Here is a 24,480-nt window from a genome sequence, read left to right on the forward strand (position 1 = left end):
TGTATATAGGGTATCATTTTAACCGTGACAAGTGAGAGAATAGATTTTGTGTTGTTTGACAACTGAGGGCTAAGTCATGTGATTTGTTTTACCGGAAAACTGAATGAAAAGCAATAAAACTGTTATTTTCATGTACTCTATACCCCTAAATAAATACTTGTAAAAACAAAACAAAAGTGACAGCATTGAAAAGAGAATACATAGTTACCCTAGGGACTTAGCTTTTAAAATATGTATGCCATGAGAGTGTATTACTGTTAATCATGAAGATAAGGGCTTTTAATTACTGATAGAGTACAATGAGAAAACAAAAAACACAAACCAGAAACTAATATATTATCGCCATACATTGTACTAGGAACATTATTTAAATGTTGAGATAACCAGGACAAATTAGCAAATACAATGTGTGGGTTTTACCTATAGTAACATTGTTTATTTGAAAACTATAGTGCATGGAAATGGAGAAATAGTGTATTTTTTCCTTTTTTTTTTTTTTTCATTTTTCCCTTTAAAATGCACAGATAATAGCATAATTACTAAAAGCAAATATCACCCTCACAAAGCATAATTTGTGGCAAAAAAACAAGATATAGATCATTTACATCTGATGAGTAGCTATAAAGTTATTGGTGAATGAATGGGAGGAGCGCTGAAATGTGAAAATTGCTCTGGTTTTTAAGCAAAAAACCCTGTGGTGCTGAAGTGGTTAAAGGACAACTGAAGTAAGAAGTATATGGAGGCTGCCATATTTGTTTTCTTTTTAAACAATACCATTTGCCTGGCAGATCTATGTGGCTGCAGTGGTGTCTGAATCACCCCAGAAGCAAGTATGCAGCTAATCTTGTCAGATCTGACAATAATGTCAGAAACACCTGATCTGCTGCATGCTAGTTCAAGGTCTATAGCTAAAAGGATTAGAGGCAGAGGATCAGCAGGATAGCCAGGCAACTGCTATTGCTTAAAGAGGAACTATTAGCAATAACATGCCCCCCAAAGAAAACACATATGTAAGTAGATACATACTTCCTCTACTTACATAACAGATGTATTGCACTCTCCTCGGTTTCCTTCCATACCATTTTATATTAGAAATATGGGGTCATTCTCTTCATGGCAGGGGCCATCTTGCTTCCTCCGGATATATTCCACGCACTCCCCTCCTCCCCGCACTTATTCTCAGCACAGCGGGGAGGAAAAATGCAGCTGGCAAAGACTCACCTAACAATAGATCCAAGCGCTGCAGTTCCCCCCTATACTCTCTGCACTACCACCGGCGGCAGTGCAGAGAGTATGGGGGGAACTGCAGCGCCTGGGAACATTATTTCTGGAGTCTGTGCGCTGCCTTTATCCTTCCCCAAAGTTCTGTGCGGGGATGAAGGATAATGCGGCGGCGTCGGGCGGCAGAAGGGCAGAAGGGGGGGGGGGGGGCGCAGACATCACACTGGAGGAGGGTGGCAGAGGACAGTGACAGGAGATAGCCTCTGGCCCCACTCCGTGCGCTCTTACAGCGGCTACACCGCCGCAGACAAGGGGAGAGCAGGCGGCCAATCGCAGAGCATAGCGGTGATTGACAGAGGCTTTAGCCAATCAGCCTGCCTGTCATTTCTGTTCTGCGGCTTGCGTCCTGCAGGCATGGGGAGAGAAAAACCTCCTAGGAAAAAAAGTAAGAAGGATTTTAACTAGTTGCATTGCCTTTTTAGCATCCTTTTTGTCTATGTAATAGACTAATATAGAAAATTTATTTCACATATAATGCCTAACAGTTACTCTTTAAAAGGAAATAAATATGGCAGCCTCCATATCTCTCTTTCTTCAGTTGTCCTGTAAGGACCAGAGCCTTGTTTTAATGCTGCCATTTTGTGATCACTGTTATTGGCTTACAGTGATCACCTGATAAGAAGCCAATGAAACTGGCTCCTTGGCAATAGGAGAAAGCTCAGCTGTCACATGACAGCCGAGTTTACTTCCTGCAAGAGCAGCGATTAGCTCGGGACCAGTGAGCCACGGTGTAGAATCTACGCCACACGAAAGTTAGTAAGTGTCTCGCTTTCTTATATCAAAAAGTTGGGAGGTAAGCTGAATATAATAGAACTTCTGTAATAGTAAAACTATTTTGTTCCCTGTAGTATTCTGTATCCGGCTATATTTGATTTTGATTTACAGTGCTGCCCATAATTATTCATACCCCTGACAAATTTTGACCTAAAGTTACTTTTATTCAACCAGCAAGTCATTTTTTGATGGGAAATGACAAAGGTGGTGTCTCCCAAAAGATAATACGACAATGTACAAGAGGCATTATTGTGGAAAAAAACATTTCTCCGCTTTTATTTACATGTGAGCAAATGGGGGTATGCCAGGGGCATGAATAATTATGGGCAGCACTGTAGCTTAGACACTGTTTGTGCTCACAGCATTGGCAGCTTTGATTTTTAGCAGCGAGGAGATTACCAAGATGTATTGCAGGGAGTAGCAGCTGTCAGTGAGGTGTGCCAGTGGGTCCCCTCAAGTAGATTAGCTCCATCTTTTACCCACAAAATGTATTTTATACACAGCAAACCACATTGGTCCTTTTCATTATCACTACATTTCATTTACATTTGAAACAGAGCAATATTCTAAATTCTAGACTAAAGGGTTGCAATAAAACTGTTAAAAAGTTACATTAACATGTTTAGCAAAGAGATATATTATCTATCTACCCATAAACCTAAAAGAGGGATACATTAGGGAGAAATAGGAACATGTGAATTTGTTTCCAAATGAAGGATCTTCCTTCTGAAATATAGAAAGGTAGGACGACGTTAACTATTGAGTAAGCATGGTACAGAGATTGACTGACTGTACTCCCAGTCTCACAGTCATAATAATCTACATGCCCGGGCTTCCGTATATCCGGGTACCATGTCACGTGAGACAAGCTAGAAGCCATTGTCAGTGCTGGCAAAATAGCGTACACAGCACAAGCCATGGTAGTTGGGGGGTTTCGTATTGTAGCGATGAAGTAGCCCAGAAAGCGTGCAGGGATGGGGAGGGAAGAGGCCGGGGCGCGCTTCTTCTGCACGGCTGGCCGCGGCATGGAGCGCTTTGTAATGGCAGAACTCGCGAGCAGAGTGTGTGCTGCTGAGGTGAGTGTGGAGAATGCACTACAGTGCTACACGGTAACTCCATCTGCTATTCCAGTACACTGGCAACAGTGGCAAGTGAATATAAAGCGTCCACTGAAAAACAATGTCAGGACTCAGGAGGTGTACTTATTTTCTGGGTGTGGTTTACACTAGCAGTAATATCGTGCCAGATAAGATGCAGTAATCATTTTTTGTCAATTGTGGATTATCAAGGATTAATTTTTTGCATTATTTATGGGGGTGTTACATTGCGGAGGGGGGGGGGGGGGGGATCTGAGGTGGCTGTTATAGAACCCACAGATGTCACAATCTGGATCAGCAGTTTTCAAGCTGATTCACACTAAGACTGAAACTGAGATTTTTCACATATAAAATGTACATAGAAATAAGAAACGGTAAGCGTACAAGGATGCTGTTGAAAACACTGGAAAGTGCATACAGCATGTGTATGCATATGTGGAGATTTTTTTTCCAAGCGTTTATTCTGTAGAAAGGGTCTTTACAGGCTGTGTACGCTGCAATACCATCGTAATGCTGCTGAAAAGTAGCACCATGTGTTAGCTGTGTAGTGACTATACAGTGAACCTTATAGTAAAATGAAAGTATTCTTCACTGCCTCTGTAAATGCTAACCTTGCCTGGTAAATGTGTTAATCTGTCAGGACTGTCACACTGAATATGAAAGCACCTAAAAAATAGCTTTGCATCACATTGTGATGCGATGATATTGTTCTTTGCGATGGATTTGCAACAAATTTATGTGAAAGGACTCTTTAGTATTGTTTTTCTGACTTCTAAGCAGCGTCCTGGAAGCAATAAATGGACAAGAGGCTCATGGAAATCAAATGCCCCCATTGCACAAGTCTCTTGTCCATTTACTGCTTCCCAGATGCTGAACGTTGTGTGGCAGCGGATGCATCCTTGTAATGTGGTGCCAGTTGGTTGATATTTTAGAAACCCCCATACTATCAAAAGAATGATTCTTTTGTAGTGACGTTGTGCCATATCAGCCGATTGGACAGCACAGGCATGGTTGCATATCAGCCGATTGGACAGTGCAGGGGTTGTGCCTATTAGCTGATTGGACAGTGCAGGTGTTGTCATATCAGCTGATTGGACAGTGCAGGTGTTGTGTCATATCAGCTGATTGGACAGTGCAGGTGTTGTGCCATATCAGCTGATTGGACAGTGCAGGTGTTGTGCCATATCAGCTGATTGGACAGTGCAGGTGTTGTGCCATATCAGCTGATTGGACAGTGCAGGTGTTGTGCCATATCAGCTGATTGGACAGTGCAGGTGTTGTGCCATATCAGCCGATTGGACAGTGCAGGTGTTGTGCCATATCAGCCGATTGGACAGTGCAGGTGTTGTGCCATATCAGCCGATTGGACAGTGCAGGTGTTGTGCCATATCAGCCGATTGGACAGTGCAGGTGTTGTGCCATATCAGCCGATTGGACAGTGCAGATGTTGTGCCATATCAGCCTATTGGACAGTGCAGGCTCTGTGCCATATCAGCCTATTGGACTGTGCAGGCTCTGTGCCCTATCAGCCGATTGGACAGCACAGGCATAGCGCTATATTAGCTCACTGTAGAGCGCAGGCTCTGTGCCGTATCAGCCGGCTGTACAGTGCAGGGTCTGTGCCGTATCAGCCAGCAGTACAATGCAGCCTCTGTGCCGTATCAGTTGACTGGACAGCACAAGGGTTATTTTTGATTTCTAAACCTGTTATAAAAAGAACTATGAAAACTGTCATAACTGACTCTTGGTAATTGCTACTTTTGCCTTTCACAGGTGGAATCTGTTCCAGGAAAAGTTTTCTTTAGTGCAAAGTTAGATTTAAACCAAATAAAATGTGTGAAATCTGCAGAGAGAGTGTTTTTACTTCTGCTAAATGCGCCTCCAATTTCTCTTGCTAAACATAAAGGTGAGTGTTACAGGGAACCTGAAGTGAGAGGAATACAGCGACTTCCATGTTCATTCCCTTATAAACAATGCCAGTTGCTTGGCTGTCATGCTGAGCATTTGGTTTTGGTTATTTTTGAGCCAAACACCTGCAGCAAGCGTGGAGTAGACCAGAGTCAAATAATCTGATCTGCATGCCCATTCTGCACTAGTTACTTAAAGGGAACCTGAAGTGAAAGGAATGTGGAAGTTGCCATCTTCCTTCCCTTCTGCATAATGTCAGTTGCCTGACTGTCATGTTAAAGGGGAACTGAAGAGAGAGGTATATGGAGGCTGTCATGTTTATTTCCTTTTAGACAATACCAGTTGCCTGGCAGCCCTGCTGATCCTCTGCCTCTAATACTATTAGCCATAGCCCCTGAACAAGCATGCAGCAGATCAGGTGTTTCAGTGGTTCAGACTTATAAGTCTGATCTGACCAGACTAGCTGCATGCTTGTTTCTGGTTTTAATCAGATACTACTGCAGAGAAATAGACCAGCAGGGCTGCCAGGCAACTGGTATTGATTAACCACCCTGGCGTTCTGATTAAATCGCCAGGGTGGCTGCGGGAGGGTTTTTTTTAAATAAAAAAAAAACTATTTCATGCAGCCAACTGAAAGTTGGCTGCATGAAAGCCCACTAGAGGGCGCTCCGGAGGCGATCTTCCGATCGCCTCCGGCGCCCAGAATAAACAAGGAAGGCCGCAATGAGCGGCCTTCCTTGTTTTGCTTATATCGTCGCCATAGCGACGAGCGGAGTGACGTCATCGACGTCAGCCGACGTCGTGACGTCAGCCGCCTCCGATCCAGCCCTTAGCGCTGGCCGGAACTTTTTGTTCCGGCTACGCTGGGCTCAGGCGGCTGGGGGGACCCTCTTTCGCCGCTGCTCGCGGCGAATCACCGCAGAGCGGCGGCGATCAGGCAGCACACGCGGCTGGCAAAGTGCCGGCTGCGTGTGCTGCTTTTTATTTCATTAAAATCGGCCCAGCAGGGCCTGAGCGGCAGCCGCTGGCGGTGTTGGACGAGCTGAGCTCGTCCAGACTGCTCAGCTGGTTAAAAGGAAATAAACATGACAGCCTCCATATACCTCTCTCTTCAGTTCCCCTTTAAGCTTTAGGCTTTAGTTGCTCTTCAGTAAATCATATGCAACAAGCATGCAGCTAGTGGAGCCACACCAGTCAAAGCATCTAATCTGCATGCTCATTGTGGACCATGACTCATAGTATTAACCTCCTGAGCGGTATGGACGAGCTCAGCTCGTCCATCACCGCCGGAGGCTGCCGCTCAGGCCCTGCTGGGCCGATTTTCTTCAAATAAAAAGCAGCACACGCAGCCGGCACTTTGCCAGCCGCGTGTGCGGCCTGATCGCCGCCGCTCTGCGGCGATTTGCCGCGAGCAGCGGCGAAAGAGGGTCCCCCCAGCCGCCTGAGCCCAGCGTAGCCGGAACAAAAAGTTCCGGCCAGCGCTAAGGGCTGGATCGGAGGCGGCTGACGTCCATGACGTCACTCCGCTCGTCGCTATGGCGACGATCTAAGCAAAACAAGGAAGGCCGCTCATTGCGGCCTTCCTTGTTTATTCTGGGCGCCGGAGGCGATCGGAAGAACGCCTCCGGAGCGCCCTCTAGTGGGCTTTCATGCAGCCAACTTTCAGTTGGCTGCATGAAATAGTTTTTTTTTTAATTAAAAAAAAAACCCTCCCGCAGCCTCCCTGGCGATCTCAATAGAACGCCGGGGAGGTTAATCATAGCTGTGGAGTCGGTGGTTTCATAAACTGAGGAGTCGGGAGTCAGATGATTATTGCTACCAAATCCACAGCCCTAGTAAGTATCAGACTAAGGAGTCGAAGTTGAGGAGTCGGAGCCATTTTGGGTACCTGGAGTCGGATGATTTTTGTACCGACTCCACAGCCCTGGTATTAAAGAGACACTGAAGCGAAAAAATAAATATGATATAGTGAATTGTTTCTGTACTATGAATAATTACTAGAAGTTTAACAGCAAAGAAAATATTCTCATATTTTTATTTTCAGGTATATAGTGTTTTTTCTAACATTGCATCATTCTATAATATGTCCAGATTACACAACACTCAGCATTCAAAATGATTATTTCAGAGCAGTCTGTGAACTAATGACCTCTCCTCTAGCAGAGAAAAGGTAAATAGTTGAATAACATTTGAGATAATAAAAGTCAGATAACAGCTCTTTCCACGACTTTGAAAGTCGCAGAGCTTAATTGCTTTTTTGCATAGAGATAACAACTGGAGTTTCTTAAATCTTCCTGTACTGGAAACAATTAGACTGATGTATCTGATCTTAATGTTGTATTTCTTAGCTGTACTACACATACACATCATAATATCATAATTTTTTTTCCGCTTCAGTGTCTCTTTAATGACTGGTAGTATTAAAGGGACTCCGAGCAGTGCAGAAACTATGGAAAGATGCATATAATTTTAATGCTCTCTTTCTCCTCTTTCCAATGATATATAAACTGCCGCCCTACGCCATTTAGTTTTCGCTATTTTCGCGATTGAAATTGCTGCGGCCGCAATTTCTGTTTCAAAATTTTTATTGAAGTTTTTTCCAAATACAATTTACAGAATACAACGTATAGACTTAGGCTGGGTCCACTCTAGACCCGGTTGCAGGACGGACACTGCAGTCCGGATCAGGGGAAGTACCCACCGTACTGCAAACTGATGAAAGTGCATCAGTTTTGCATCAGTTTTGTATCAGTTTCCGTTCAGGTTTTTCCCTGACAGAAAACGTCTCTATCATTAGGAAGGAGTGGGAGGATTTTTTGGGCCAATCATAAAGCTCAGGCTATCCGTTTTCACATCCGTTTTTTGCCTGTGGAGCTGGAGATGCGTTTTCTCATTGCTTTCACTACCCCTGCGTGTATCCGTGGTCCTGATCCGTTGCGTGAAAATGCAGCAGGTCCGGACCTTCCGTTCAGGTTTTGAAAACGGATCCCCGCAAACGCAGACGGATCCGTTTTTTACTTGGGTGAGGCTGGCTGCTATTTTAATCATTAGTATCCGGGACTCCGTTTTTCATCAGGTTTGAAAAACGCAGCCACGGATACGTTTCCGGACCTAGTGTGGACCAGCTCTTATACAGAACAGTTCAGATGGGTCAGGGGGTAGCGGATATCCCCCAAGGTTCAAGTCGTCTCAGTATGCTAGCCCATGGCTTCATACATACTCTTCTGTAATGTCCACGGATGAGACTCTTAGGCCTGGAACCCACTGAAATCCGCAAACGCAAAACGCAACTGCTAGCGTTTTGTCTGAGCGGTTTGCAAGCGGATTCATGCGCGTTTTCGGTCGCGTTTTGCAACAGTGTATTTTTTTGCTCAGCGGTTGTGTAGCGTTTTGCGTTTTGCGTTTTTATCCTGATTGGTCCTGTGAATTATTTTTCATTTTGTTACAGTGTGCTGAACCGCAAAACGCTAGCAAAACCGCTCAGTTTAGGTTTTGCTGAGCGTTTCTGCTAGCGTTTCAATACTTTACATTGAATCGCTAACGCCCCCAAAATGCTGCAGGTCCTGCGTTTGCGTTTCTGGGAAACGCAAACGCTCCTGTGGAAGTTGCCCCATCCATTAACATCAGCTGAGCATTTTGGCAAAACGCTAGCGTATCGCAGCGCTGCCAAAATGCTCAAAAAAACGCTCTTGTGGGTTCCAGCCCTTATACTTGAATGTTATTCTGACCACGTTTATGCTGATTAGGCCGTGCTGCGGCCGCAATTTCAATCACGAAAATAGAGAAAACTAAAAGGCGTAGTGCGACGATTTAGGTGTCGCCAGAAAGAGGAGAAAGAGAGCTTTAAATTGATATCCATCTTTCCATAGTTACTTGTATTACACAGGGCGACTTTTTCTCAAAGTCAGCAGCTGCATTCTGCTGAATGGAGCTGCTGACACTGGGGAAAGTGTCGTCCTGTGTAATACAAGTAACTATGGAAAGATGGATATCATTTTAAAGCTCTCTTTCTGGCGACACCTAAATCGTTGCCCTACGCCTTTTAGTTTTCTCTATTTTCGCGATTGAAATCGCGGCCGCGGCAAGTTCAATCGCGAAAATAGCGAAAACTAAAAGGCGTAGGGCGGCGGTTTATATATCATTGAAAAGAGGAGAAAGAGAGCTTTAAAATGATATGCATCGTTCCATAGTTTCTGCACTGCTCGGAGTCCCTTTAAGGAGTGGAGCATCAGCATATAAGTCATGCAACTGCCATTGCTTATTAGAGAATGAAGATGGCAGCCTCCGTACTCCTCCTGTATGAGCTTGGTGACTGTATCATTATGACTGGAATTTTTTAGTTCTGATAATGGCAATATAAAATCAGTAGTCTTCCTGAGTACTGTATTGTTTAGTGTGTAAATCGGTGCTGTGCCAGAGACAATGTTTATAAAACTTGCCCAGGTCATACTGAGCTATAGCAAGGGAGGGACTTGGGTTTAGTTCACGCTATGGTCCTTATTCATTTCACTTTTTCTCCTAGGTAATATCTTCTCAACTCATCAATAAAATATTTTTCAAGCCACCAGCAAGCAAAAAAAAATCTCAAAATAATTTTCATGGGGCCTTTTCACTTACTTTTTGGTTCTTTTTCAATTGCAGAATGCTTAAAAGTAATTGTATACTGAAGATGAAAAATTATCACTTAGGAGAAAACTTAAGATATCCATAGATAACTCAACCATCCAATTTGATAATTATAATAGAATCAGATGAAAATCTGTGCCACCAAGAGCCTGCTTGATCGACAATGCAACCAATTTCTGGCCGATATTGGTTGCATGTATCGATCAGACATGCTGGAAAATCTCGGGCCGACATGCTCGATCGGGTGAGCCTCTGTAACAACGTGCAATACGATATACACAATAAGAAACCCCTGGCCACTGTCCCCTCTAATGTTTTTAATGCGTGGGGTGCATGTGTGACATCACACACAAGCGTTATGTGCAATACCGCCAGCAACCACATGGGGCCACAAATGCGGAAGTACAATGAAGGCAGCATGTAAAGTATAACTGCACGGGCATCGGGGTGGGGGACATAAAACATTAGGGGGACCAGGGCTGTGAAGTCGATACAAAAATCATCCGACTCCTCAGTTTATGAAACCTCCGACTTCAGGTACCCATAATTGCTCCGACTCCATAGCCCTGACTCTGACTCCAGGTATTCAACAATGACTCTGACTCCTCGACTCCACAGCCCTGAGGGGGACAGCGGCCAGGGGCAGTGTGGCGGTTTTGCAAGGCCGGTTCCAGCAGGTTTTCATGCTGAAATTGATTGGGAAATGGGCTGAGGTTTATGGTGGCCAACAGATCTGTCTTTTTGCTGATTGGCTGCCAGAACCGCAAGATGTAGGGGTACCTTTAAGAGAGAGTGAATTGGATAAGGTCCATTGTTTGGTATGTGCTAAACAGACTGAAGCCATCAGCTATTTCAATAAGCAATTTGTTCACGTGTACATTTTTTTTTTTTGCTAAAGGAAATCTATCGGGCTTTCTACAAACTACCATTATTGGAGAACCCCATGTTTGGCAGGAAGCACTAAAGTTATGGCAGAATCTTCAGAAGCAGTTGTCAGAAGACGATACACCTGGCCACGGAAGAGTTCAAAAGAGAAAGTTGCAGGACTGTCCATCAGAGTGCAGATCTAAAATGTGCAAGCATGATGCCAGGGCAGAGGAAAGCTGGTCTCATGACCAATCTTCCACAGAAGCTGTAGTACAGGATGAGAACTTGGGCAAGGAAGATATGAATAAGGACAGACATCAGATGCTCTCAAGTGAAACTGATGAAACAATTACTTTTAGAGTGTCATGTCGATGCTCTGGAGCAAACACAAAAAAGATTACTGCACAGGTATGTTTTTTCTTCTGTTTTTAGTATAACTCAACTTTTGTAGAGACAAATTTCCTCCTGGGTAACTGCATAGTTTACTAATTACTAAAGTTGCTGGCTTTTGTTGTTGTTTTGCGACAGTACATCAGTGTGGTTACTTCTCTTGCCAGCTGAGAGCAGTAGTAACTGGCTGTGTATGCACATGGCGTGTGAACACAATTAGGATTCTGATACCCCTCTAGATGTGAATTGCTTGATAGTCAAGCGTATCTACAGTATAAATGTTCACAAAGAAAAAAATGATTTGCGTTAGATTGCAGTGTTGGAAAAATTGCTATTCCTCATAATAGAGCATTTTTTTTTCCAGAAAAATGCAATGGCTTGCCTAGAGAGGCATAAATAAGCAATGAAGATGTACTAAGCATGCTGCATTTTTGCACAAAAAATGTAATGCATAATTGTATGGAAAAATGGACAATAGCTGTACGAAGGAATATGAACCATGAAATACGTTTTGCCCAGATTCTGAGGACTTTGATGATCAGTAGTATTCTCCGTATGTTCTTCTTAGCATCTGTTACATATAAGCAGATTTTATAACGTACTCTGTGGCTGTTACGAGGGAACAGAGAACTGAAAGGAGACTGCTGGTTGCCTATGCAATCAGCTAACATTGCAACTGGGAATGGAAATATATGTTTATTAGTTATAATCAATTTATCAACCAATAAAATAGTAGCATACTTTCATGCACACACACATTCATGCATAGAGCGTGCTGGTTCCCCTTTAAAAAGGTATATATCAACTCTACCCAAACAACAGCTGCAGCACAGGGAGAGGATCAAAAAGTTTACATAAAAAAATATGACTTAAAACGGGTTAAAAAATCATGTAGGACAATTAAATCTTAATATATATATATATATATAAGTGCCAAGAGGGTTTGTATCGCTATCCTGAGTCTACAATACTCGTATAGTCCTCGCTACACTACGCAGCCTTAAGCTGGCTTCTGCTACGTAGATGTTAAATGCGGATTTCACAGATGAACTAAATGAAAGGCAGTTCTCACCACTCGCAGTATTTTTTGTCCGGCCGTCCTGGCCCGATATTTATTGTATGTCTATGATCTCCGGTAGATAGCCCGCAGCGCCGTTTCAGCGGTCCTCCACTTTCTCCAGGCGTTTCATTGGAGTTTCAATAGAGCCGGCTCAGATCGGCGTCTTCCGGTTTCTCTGATCTCAGAGCAGAGACGTCACTTCCCAGTGCGTCTCAGCTGGATTGCTGAAAGAATTACCTTGCGTTCCACCACCCCGGATATTCTCCGTTTAGCACAGTTCGGACTCCAATGCGTGGGGTACAACAGTGAAAAGGCAAGGATCACTCTGCATTTAACGGGGCGCCCCTATAGCAGTCAGCAGTTAGATTGACATGTTTCAACGGCTCGGCCGTCTTCATCAGAATCTAGAGATCAACTGGAGGTCGCCATCTTTATATGGGAATAGTCAATACTTAACTCCACCTATTTCATTAAAGTGGTACTCCTCTTAAGCAGGATCTCCTTCCAAGTCTCCATACTTGTGGGAATAACATATGTAGTGCTTCTTTAAATTGATGCTTACTCCAACTCTCCATTCTATAACCTATTTGTGATAATGATTCTAAGTCATATAGTTGGACAATTGGCAGTATCAAAAATTCTTGATCAATCAGATAGTTTAATATTAATATTCCCTATATCAAAGAGATTTTACACTTAGGGGATCCAGCAGCTCGTTTGGGGAACCAGAAAGCTCTCATATCCCAACACAATTCTAGTTGCGATTATAATTGTACTAATTCATAAAACCAAAGTTCTATTTCATCATTTAATCCTCTGGGCATCAAGGTGTCTAAATTAAAAATCCACCTACTCTCCTGCCTGGACATTTTAGCCAAATAGTCCCCACCCCTTAAATCCCTATGTACCACCTCCAGACCAAAATATACGACATCCCAAGTACTGCAGCTATGGAAGTCCCTAAAATGTTTGGACAACGGATGTCCTTGCCACCCCTTTCCTATATTATTTAAATGTTCACCAATCCTGCTGGCCAGTGTCCTCTTAGTGCGGCCAATATATTTCTTGCCGCAGGGGCATACTAAACAATAAATTACCCCTTTGGTGTCGCATGTAATTAGGTCTCTAATTTTAAATGTTTCACCCCCCTCTCTCACCTCCATTATCTTTTTATATCCCTTAGTTTTCTTACAATTAATACACCTACCACATCTGACAAAACCCCCATCCCCCCTCAGCTTAGGGCCACATACATAATCTCCAGCAGCCATTGCAACTCTGAGGCCTATATTGCCAGATTTTCTATAGGTGATTGAGGGGTGTACCGGCAGGATTTCATTTAAGAGTTTGTCCTGTCTGAGATCTGACCAATGTTTGGAGATAATTTTCCGCACCATTCCACTTCGCGGTCCATACCTTAAATTTAATCTCAATGAGTAATCCTGCTGATCCTCCTTTGTTCTCTTAATAAGTAAGTCTTTTCTATCTAGATCTTCTACTTCTCTCCTAGCTGTCTCAATCACATTTTCAGAGTAGCCTTTCTCGCTAAATTTTGTCGAAAGCGTTCTAACCTCTTTCTGATATTCCTCATCCTCCGTACAGTTCCTTTTTAGGCGTATAAATTGGCCTTTAGGGATGGTGTTCAGCCACGGGGGGAAATGGCAGCTAGTGGTCAAGATGTAGCTATTAACATCTGTGGGTTTGGTATATGTTCGGGTCTTTATATTCCCATTCTCCACATATATATTGATGTCCAAAAAATTAATATTTTTGTTACTCACCTCAGACGTAAATTTCAGATTTACGTTATTACAATTTAATTTATCTATAAACTCTCTTAAGGATACCTCAGACCCCCTCCAAACGAGCAGGACATCATCAATAAATCTTTTCCAGAGGACCAGGTTCGCCCCGGGCCCCCCACGCCCGTATACATGGGTATCCTCCCAATGGGCCATGAAGAGGTTAGCGTACCCCGGTGCGAACCTGGTCCCCATAGCTGTCCCGCTCGTCTGGAGGTAAAATTCCTCTCCGTATCTGAAGTGGTTATGGGTCAATATAAATTCTATGCCTTTCAAAATAAAGGCGCTTTGTTCCTCCCTCATGGTGGGGTCCAAACTCAGAAAATGCTTCACCGCCTTCAGACCCTCATCATGTTGTATTATGGTGTACAAAGATGCCACGTCAAGAGTAGGTAAAAACCATCCCTCCTCCCAAGTTATTCCATCCAGAATGTTGAGAACATGCCTAGTGTCCTCCAGGAAGGCTGGGGTGGATCTAACATATCCCTGGAGGAAGGTGTCCACATACCGGGAAAGGTTGGATGTGAGCGACCCCACCCCAGAGATAATAGGCCTCCCTGGGGGATCAACCAGATTTTTATGTAATTTTGGAAGGTGGTAAAATATTGCCGTCCTCAGGTGGGGTATGTTAACGAACTCATATTCTTTTTTTTTTTTTTATTTTTTTTTTTTTTTTTTTTTTTTTTTTTTTATTCAAGATACCTTCTTGATAGGCTTCTTTTAATAGTTGTTCTAGTTCCCCCCCCAAAAAGGCTACCGGGGTCACTCCTCAGATGTCTATATGTATTATCATCACTGAGTAGGCGGAGCGCTTCTTTATTGTAGTCACTCTCCGATTGGACAACTATTCCCCCTCCCTTATCTGCTGGCCGTATGGAAATGTTTTTATTTTGTTGGAGATCATTGATGGCCCTAAATTCTTCTCGGGATAAATTATTCAGGGACATGGGTAAAGATTTAATTCTCCTTAGATCCTTTATAACATTATGCTCAAAGAGATGCATCTCTTTACTGATTTCATTTGTGGGATTGAATTTAGATGGATTCTTAAGATTAGTATGTTGAAAAATTGAGTTAGTTGGTTTCGGGACTGTCGGGTTTTTGTGAAAGTATTTCTTTAGGCACAATCTTCTCATATACCTTTTTAATATTGATATAGGTTTCAAATTTATTAAATTTTGAAGTAGGGGCAAATTTTAGTCCCTTCTCTAATACTTTCTTTTTCACTTCATTAAGTTCAACCCCACTTAAGTTATATATCCCTCTCTCTTTATTGGTTCTTTCAGTATTGCTTGTGGTGGTTATCTTTATCTTCCCCCTCCCCCTCCCTCTAGCCCCCCTCTTCCTCTGTCCATAGCCTTTCCCACCCTCTGTTCTTGTGGTAAAAAATATTGGTTAATAGTGCCATTATTCCCATTACTGAGGTTGTGCCTTGATCTATTTCCATTCCTAGTTTGTTGATACACAGAACCCCTGGTTCTGGGATCTTTAGCTGGGATTTTTTTATCAAAGATTATCTTAGGGGTTATTTTGCGTTTTTTTTTTTGGGGGGGGGGGGGGCTTGTTTTGGTTTTTGTCTCGATCTATCTAAAGATTCCAAGGCGGAGTATCTGTTATGAGTGGGTAAGGCAAAACTCTCACCCTGTAGTTTTTTGCCTCTGGTTGACATCCTATGTATATTCTGATTCTTCTGGAATTCTTTCCTCCTCACAACCATATTCAATTTGTTACGCTCACAATCTATATTATTTCTTTCTATAAGTCTACTCCAGTCTTCCTTGGCCTGTTGAGCATAAACCACACGAGATGTATTTAGGGAATCTGGAGTGCCAGGACTATTATTAGCCTCCGGTGGGTCCTCCCGCATCGATTCCTCCGCCAATTGAACCTCACCAGGCTCTGCACCACCCTCTGCCCCCTGAACGGTTCCCCAATTTCCATCATTATTCCCCTGATTAATGTTGACTGTACTGTTCCCCTGATTTGTATTTACTGTACTGTTCCCTTCTCCCACCATATTCACATCATAAATTCCAGTTACATCCACTGTTTCAAAGGATTGGCTATGTGTACTCCATTCACACTCCAATACATTTTCACCATCAGGGACCATCTGTGGAACCAGTGTATGTATGGGGATAGAATCCCTTATAAATTTCTTTTTCTTTTTTGCTATAATTTCTTTCTCAAGGTATTCTAACCTCTTGAATATGTTTTTCTCTAAATTTTGATATTCTGGAACTTCACAAAATGGTTCCATATCCCCTTTCATACCCCTAATTTCATTATTCAAATTATAACACTGGGTCCTTCTGGTGTCCCTGATAAAGGTAACAACCTGCATGGAAAAATCGTGGAACATTTTGTCCCATTCCTCCTGTACCGTTGGGGTTGAAAGATCCGCTGCCAGTTGTTTATATACTGACAAACCAACGGGTGAGACTTCCCATAATAAATACTGGTCTAGAGTGGCTACTTCCCATTGACTTTTAGTCTCTTTAATTAATAGTTTTTCAAGATATCTAAAATCGTGGACCACATCCTCCCAACACACACCCTCCCTTTCATTATAATCCTGTTGGTTAAAAAAAGCATTAATTCTCCTGGCCTGTTGATTTATAAACTCCCATATATTGGATCTCTGGTCGGCTGCTGCCATACTCCAAGGGTGGTTTTCAATTGAGTCTAAAGAGTGTACACTGGAAGGCGCTGCCCAGGAATTTAAACAATTATGAGAATTTTCCCACAATAAAAACTTCCTCCTGCTGCTACCACCTTGGGTGGGATTACCCCCTTAACCCACCCCAGAAGAACGAGAGTTTATACTAAGATAGGTGGTGCGCTGGATATGAATTATCACAAACGTATATTAAAATAATATACAGCAGCCGACCAGAGATCCAATATATGGGAGTTTAGAGATCAACAGGCCAGGAGAATTAATGCTTTTTTTAACCAACAGGATTATAATGAAAGGGAGGGTGTGTGTTGGGAGGATGTGGTCCACGATTTTAGATATCTTGAAAAACTATTAATTAAAGAGACTAAAAGTCAATGGGAAGTAGCCACTCTAGACCAGTATTTATTATGGGAAGTCTCACCCGTTGGTTTGTCAGTATATAAACAACTGGCAGCGGATCTTTCAACCCCAACGGTACAGGAGGAATGGGACAAAATGTTCCACGATTTTTCCATGCAGGTTGTTACCTTTATCAGGGACACCAGAAGGACCCAGTGTTATAATTTGAATAATGAAATTAGGGGTATGAAAGGGGATATGGAACAATTTTGTGAAGTTCCAGAATATCAAAATTTAGAGAAAAACATATTCAAGAGGTTAGAATACCTTGAGAAAGAAATTATAGCGAAAAAGAAATTTATAAGGGATTCTATCCCCATACATACACTGGTTCCACAGATGGTCCCTGATGGTGAAAATGTATTGGAGTGTGAATGGAGTACACATAGCCAATCCTTTGAAACAGTGGATGTAACTGGAATTTATGATGTGAATATGGTGGGAGAAGGGAACAGTACAGTAAATACAAATCAGGGGAACAGTACAGTCAACATTAATCAGGGGAATAATGATGGAAATTGGGGAACCGTTCAGGGGGCAGAGGGTGGTGCAGAGCCTGGTGAGGTTCAATTGGCGGAGGAATCGATGCGGGAGGACCCACCGGAGGCTAATAATAGTCCTGGCACTCCAGATTCCCTAAATACATCTCGTGTGGTTTATGCTCAACAGGCCAAGGAAGACTGGAGTAGACTCATAGAAAGAAATAATATAGATTGTGAGCGTAACAAATTGAATATGGTTGTGAGGAGGAAAGAATTCCAGAAGAATCAGAATATACATAGGATGTCAACCAGAGGCAAAAAACTACAGGGTGAGAGTTTTGCCTTACCCACTCATAACAGATACTCCGCCTTGGAATCTTTAGATAGATCGAGACAAAAACCAAAACGAGCCCCAAAAAAATCGCAAAATAACCCCTAAGATAATCTTTGATAAAAAAATCCCAGCTAAAGATCCCAGAACCAGGGGTTCTGTGTATCAACAAACTAGGAATGGAAATAGATCAAGGCACAACCTCAGTAATGGGAATAATGGCACTATTAACCAATATTTTTTACCACAAGAACAGAGGGTGGGAAAGGCTATGGACAGAGGAAGAGGGGGACTAGAGGGAGGGGGAGGGGGAAGATAAAGATAACCACCACAAGCAATACTGAAAGAACCGATAAAGAGAGAGGGATATATAACTTAAGTGGGGTTGAACTTAAAGAGACTCCGTAACAAAAATTGCATCCTGTTTTTTATCATCCTACAAGTTCCAAAAGCTATTCTAATGTGTTCTGGCTTACTGCAGCACGTTCTACTATCACAATCTCTGTAATAAATCAACTTATCTCTCTCTTGTCAGACTTGTCAGCCTGTGTCTGGAAGGCTGCCAAGTTCTTCAGTGTTGTGGTTCTGTGATGCATCTCCCCCCTCCAGGCCCCTCTCTGCACCCTGCCTGTCTATAATTTAGATTAGGGCAGCTTCTCTCTTCTCTCTTATCTTTTACAAGCTGGATAAATCCTCCTCTGAGCTGGCTGGGCTTTCACATACTGAGGAATTACATACAGGCAGAGCTGTCTGCACTCTGCAGGAAGAAACAGCCTGACACTTCAGTGGAAGATAGCTGCAGGGTGAAAGAAACACACAAATGATCTCTTGAGATTCAAAAGGAAGGGTGTATACAGCCTGCTTGTGTATGAATGTATTTTCTATGTGTGGACATACTGTACATCAACCTACTTCCTGTTTTGGTGGCCATTTTGTTTGTTTATAAACAAACTTTTTAAAACTGTTTTTAACCACTTTTAATGTGGCGAGGAGCGGCGAAATTGTGACAGAGGGTAATAGGAGATTTCCCCTAACGCACTGGTATGTTTACTTTTGTGCGATTTTAACAATACAGATTCTCTTTAATGAAGTGGAAAAGAAAGTATTAGAGAAGGGACTAAAATTTGCCCCTACTTCAAAATTTAATAAATTTGAAACCTATATCGATATTAAAAGGTATATGAGAAGATTGTGCCTAAAGAAATACTTTCACAAAAACCCGACAGTCCCGAAACCAACTAACTCAATTTTTCAACATACTAATCTTAAGAATCCATCTAAATTCAATCCCACAAATGAAATCAGTAAAGAGATGCATCTCTTTGAGCATAATGTTATAAAGGATCTAAGGAGAATTAAATCTTTACCCATGTCCCTGAATAATTTATCCCGAGAAGAATTTAGGGCCATCAATGATCTCCAACAAAATAAAAACATTACCATACGGCCAGCAGATAAGGGAGGGGGAATGGTTGTCCAATCGGAGAGTGACTACAATAAAGAAGCGCTCCGCCTACTCAGTGATGATAATACATATAGACATCTGAGGAGTGACCCCGGTAGCCTTTTTGGGGGGGAACTAGAACTATTAAAAGAAGCCTATCAAGAAGGTATCTTGAATAAAAAAGAATATGAGTTCGTTAACATACCCCACCCGAGGACGGCAATATTTTACCACCTTCCAAAATTACATAAAAATCTGGTTGATCCCCCAGGGAGGCCTATTATCTCTGGGGTGGGGTCGCTCACATCCAACCTTTCCCGGTATGTGGACACCTTCCTCCAGGGATATGTTAGATCCACCCCAGCCTTCCTGGAGGACACTAGGCATGTTCTCAACATTCTGGATGGAATAACTTGGGAGGAGGGATGGTTTTTAGCTACTCTTGACGTGGCATCTTTGTACACCATAATACAACATGATGAGGGTCTGAAGGCGGTGAAGCATTTTCTGAGTTTGGACCCCACCATGAGGGAGAAACAAAGCGCCTTTATTTTGAAAGGCATAGAATTTATATTGACCCATAACCACTTCAGATACGGAGAGGAATTTTACCTCCAGACGAGCGGGACAGCTATGGGGACCAGGTTCGCACCGGGGTACGCTAACCTCTTCATGGCCCATTGGGAGGATACCCATGTATACGGGCGTGGGGGGCCCGGGGCGAACCTGGTCCTCTGGAAAAGATTTATTGATGATGTCCTGCTCGTTTGAAGGGGGTCTGAGGTATCCTTAAGAGAGTTTATAGATAAATTAAATTGTAATAACGTAAATCTGAAATTTACGTCTGAGGTGAGTAACAAAAATATTAATTTTTTGGACATCAATATATATGTGGAGAATGGGAATATAAAGACCCGAACATATACCAAACCCACAGACGTTAATAGCTACATCTTGACCACTAGCTGCCATTTCCCCCCGTGGCTGAACACCATCCCTAAAGGCCAATTTATACGCCTAAAAAGGAACTGTACGGAGGATGAGGAATATCAGAAAGAGGTTAGAACGCTTTTGACAAAATTTAGCGAGAAAGGCTACTCTGAAAATGTGATTGAGACAGCTAGGAGAGAAGTAGAAGATCTAGATAGAAAAGACTTACTTATTAAGAGAACAAAGGAGGATCAGCAGGATTACTCATTGAGATTAAATTTAAGGTATGGACCGCGAAGTGGAATGGTGCGGAAAATTATCTCCAAACATTGGTCAGATCTCAGACAGGACAAACTCTTAAATGAAATCCTGCCGGTACACCCCTCAATCACCTATAGAAAATCTGGCAATATAGGCCTCAGAGTTGCAATGGCTGCTGGAGATTATGTATGTGGCCCTAAGCTGAGGGGGGATGGGGGTTTTGTCAGATGTGGTAGGTGTATTAATTGTAAGAAAACTAAGGGATATAAAAAGATAATGGAGGTGAGAGAGGGGGGTGAAACATTTAAAATTTAGAGACCTAATTACATGCGACACCAAAGGGGTAATTTATTGTTTAGTATGCCCCTGCGGCAAGAAATATATTGGCCGCACTAAGAGGACACTGGCCAGCAGGATTGGTGAACATTTAAATAATATAGGAAAGGGGTGGCAAGGTCATCCGTTGTCCAAACATTTTAGGGACTTCCATAGCTGCAGTACTTGGGATGTCGTATATTTTGGTCTGGAGGTGGTACATAGGGATTTAAGGGGTGGGGACTATTTGGCTAAAATGTCCAGGCAGGAGAGTAGGTGGATTTTTAATTTAGACACCTTGATGCCCAGAGGATTAAATGATGAAATAGAACTTTTTGGTTTTATGAATTAGTACAATTATAATCACAACTAGAATTGTGTTGGGATATGAGAGCTTTCTGGTTCCCCAAACGAGCTGCTGGATCCCCTAAGTGTAAAATCTCTTTGATATAGGGAATATTAATATTAAACTATCTGATTGATCAAGAATTTTTGATACTGCCAATTGTCCAACTATATGACTTAGAATCATTATCACAAATAGGTTATAGAATGGAGAGTTGGAGTAAGCATCAATTTAAAGAAGCACTACATATGTTATTCCCACAAGTATGGAGACTTGGAAGGAGATCCTGCTTAAGAGGAGTACCACTTTAATGAAATAGGTGGAGTTAAGTATTTACTATTCCCATATAAAGATGGCGACCTCCAGTTGATCTCTAGATTCTGATGAAGACGGCCGAGCCGTTGAAACATGTCAATCTAACTTGCTGACTGCTATAGGGCGCCCGTTAAATGCAGAGTGATCCTTGCCTTTTCACTGTTGTACCCCACGCATTGGAGTCCGAACTGTGCTAAACGGAGAATATCCGGGGTGGTGGAACGCAAGGTAATTCTTTCAGCAATCCAGCTGAGACGCACTGGGAAGTGACGTCTCTGCTCTGAGATCAGAGAAACCGGAAGACGCCGATCTGAGCCGGCTCTATTGAAACTCCATTGAAACGCCTGGAGAAAGTGGAGGACCGCTGAAACGGCGCTGCGGGCTATCTACCGGAGATCATAGACATACAATAAATATCGGGCCAGGACGGCCGGACAAAAAATACTGAGAGTGGTGAGAACTGCCTTTCATTTAGTTCATCTGTGAAATCCGCATTTAACATCTACGTAGCAGAAGCCAGCTTAAGGCTGCGTAGTGTAGCGAGGACTATACGAGTATTGTAGACTCAGGATAGCGATACAAACCCTCTTGGCACATATATATATATATATATATATATATATATATATATATATATATATATATATATATATATATATATATATATATTAAGATTTAATTGTCCTACATGATTTTTTTAACCCGTTTTAAGTCATATTTTTTTATGTAAACTTTTTGATCCTCTCCCTGTGCTGCAGCTGTTGTTTGGGTAGAGTTGATATATACCTTTTTAAAGGGGAACCAGCACGCTCTATGCATGAATGTGTGTGTGCATGAAAGTATGCTACTATTTTATTGGTTGATAAATTGATTATAACTAATAAACATATATTTCCATTTTATTATACGTTTGTGATAATTCATATCCAGCGCACCACCTATCTTAGTATAAACTCTCGTTCTTCTGGGGTGGGTTAAGGGGGTAATCCCACCCAAGGTGGTAGCAGCAGGAGGAAGTTTTTATTGTGGGAAAATTCTCATAATTGTTTAAATTCCTGGGCAGCGCCTTCCAGTTTACACTCTTTATTGCAACTGGGAAGGCTCTTCTGTGCAAGATTCTTCACATTTTACGTATTCTAACAACATTCCTTGGTGTATTTTCCAGGAGGCCGGGCGTATTATTGGTTTATCACTATCAAAACTACTTGGCTGGAAAACTGACCTGCGACGACCCATGCTTGAGGTACACTTTCTTCATATTCTTCAACATAATAATCTTTTTTTTGTCAATAACAGCACAAACAATGAGCAGATTAAACTGAAATTAGCTTCACTGGTGGGAGGACATTGTTCATTTAGAATGAGTCCAGATGAGGACCCATTTGTCCAGGCAACCCATTTATTAATGGTCCCAAGAGAAAACATGCAGCTCGGCACTGCTATACATTCAAATTTACTTGTGTCATCAATAGAAACTGTACAAAAACTCAAAAGCGATGATGTCACACATACCGGTGCAGTACATGAGGCTAATGGAGGATTCAGGGATCGGATAGCCTGACAGCCGTTTTGTGTGTTCACGCTTCCATGGAGGCTGAGAGAGGTGTGTGTGTCAGTCAGAGATTCAAGCTCATGTGACAGGAAGAAATTGGTTAAAGAGACACTGAAGCGAAAAAAAAATGATGATATTATGATTTGTATGTGTAGCACAGCTAAGAAATAAAACATTAAGATCAGATACATCCGTGTAATTGTTTCCAGTACAGGAAGAGTTGAGAAACTCCCGTTATCTCTATGCAAACAAGCCATTAAGCTCTCCGACTAAGTTAGTCGTGGAGAGGGCTGTTATCTGACTTTTATTATCTCAACTGTTCCTGGACTATTTACTTTTCCTCTGCTAGAGGAGAGGTCATTACTTCACAGACTGCTCTGAAAGACTCATTTTGAATGCTGAGTGTTGTGTAATGTGCACATATTATAGAATGATGCAATGTTGGAAAGAACACTATATACCTGAAAATAAAAGTATGAGAATATTTTCTTTGCTGCTAATCTTCTAGTATTATTCATAGTACACAACCAATTCACTATATCATATTTTTTTTTTCGCTTCAGTGTCTCTTTAAGCAGGCAGAAGTGGGTATGGAAACTAGCTTTGCTTCATTTAACTTCAGTTTTGGGTCAGGCATTTTATTACAGGGCTGTGGAGTCGGGGCAATTTTGGGCACCCGGAGTCGGAGTTGGAGTCATTGATTTCATAAACTAAGGAGTCGGAGTCGGATGATTTTTGTACAAAATCCACAGCCCTGTTAAGTATTCGGCTAAAGAGTCGAGGAGTCGGAGCCATTTTGGGTACCCGGAGTTGGGGGTGGAGTCGGAGTCGTGGTTTCATAAACTGAGGAGTCTGAGTTGGAGTCGCAAGATTTTTTTCCTGACTCCACAGCCGTTTTATTATTCACATGGCTTTGTAAAAGTAGCAGTTGGGAACTGGTTCTATTGATTATATATGCTGGTGGAGAGGACGGGGTTGCTTCCCATATTTATACTATTTAGAAACTTAAAAAGTAGTATAACCTTAAAGAGAAAACCCGAGGTGGGATTTAATTATGCTAGTGGGGCACAGAGGCTGGTTGTGCACACTAACACCAGCCTCTGTTGCCCCATGGTGTGCCTCCAGGACCCCCCTGCGCGCCGCTATACCCCCACGCAGCGTGTCGCCAGCACAATGTTTACCTAAGCGCTGTCTGTCAGCGCCGCTCCCCCGTCTCCTCCGCATCGGCGCTACCTGCCCGTGTCCCTTCCCTCCCGCTGATAGGAGGGAAGTGACGCGGGCGGGTAGCGTCGAGGTGGGGGAGTGGCGCTGACTGACAGCGCATAGGTAAACATTGTGCTGGAGACACGCTGTGTGTCGCTAGTACTGCGGAGGGTATAGCGGCACGCAGGGGGGACATGGAGGCACACCATGGGGCAACGGAGGCTGGTCTTAGTGTGCACAACCAGCCTCTGTGCCCCACTAACATAATTAAATCCCACCTCGGGTTCTCTTTAATGTCAGGATTGGGCACCACATCCTTGCTTCCATGCACTAGACCTCTCCACTAGGGCAGCGGCAGTGTAGCACCTGTTTTGCATAGTAATTTTCATAGCGAGATTACCAAACAGATGCAGAAAA

At 42.7% G+C, this 24,480-nt stretch overlaps 1 protein-coding gene across 1 annotated transcript in view; it reads left to right on the forward strand.

Annotated features, from left to right (window-relative positions):
* The first annotated feature begins 2,954 nt into the window (after window positions 1–2,954).
* The window catches only part of THUMPD2 (THUMP domain containing 2), a 43,669-nt gene continuing 22,143 nt past the window's right edge, over window positions 2,955–24,480 (forward strand). The window contains exons 1-4 of the mRNA XM_068232148.1: window positions 2,955–3,131; window positions 4,926–5,058; window positions 10,585–10,961; window positions 22,474–22,551. Coding sequence (XP_068088249.1) covers window positions 3,030–3,131; window positions 4,926–5,058; window positions 10,585–10,961; window positions 22,474–22,551 — 690 coding nt within the window. The 5' untranslated portion in view covers window positions 2,955–3,029. The remainder of the gene's footprint in view (window positions 3,132–4,925; window positions 5,059–10,584; window positions 10,962–22,473; window positions 22,552–24,480) is intronic.

The sequence above is a fragment of the Hyperolius riggenbachi genome, chromosome 4, assembly GCF_040937935.1.
Source record: "Hyperolius riggenbachi isolate aHypRig1 chromosome 4, aHypRig1.pri, whole genome shotgun sequence".
Taxonomy (NCBI): domain Eukaryota; kingdom Metazoa; phylum Chordata; class Amphibia; order Anura; family Hyperoliidae; genus Hyperolius; species Hyperolius riggenbachi.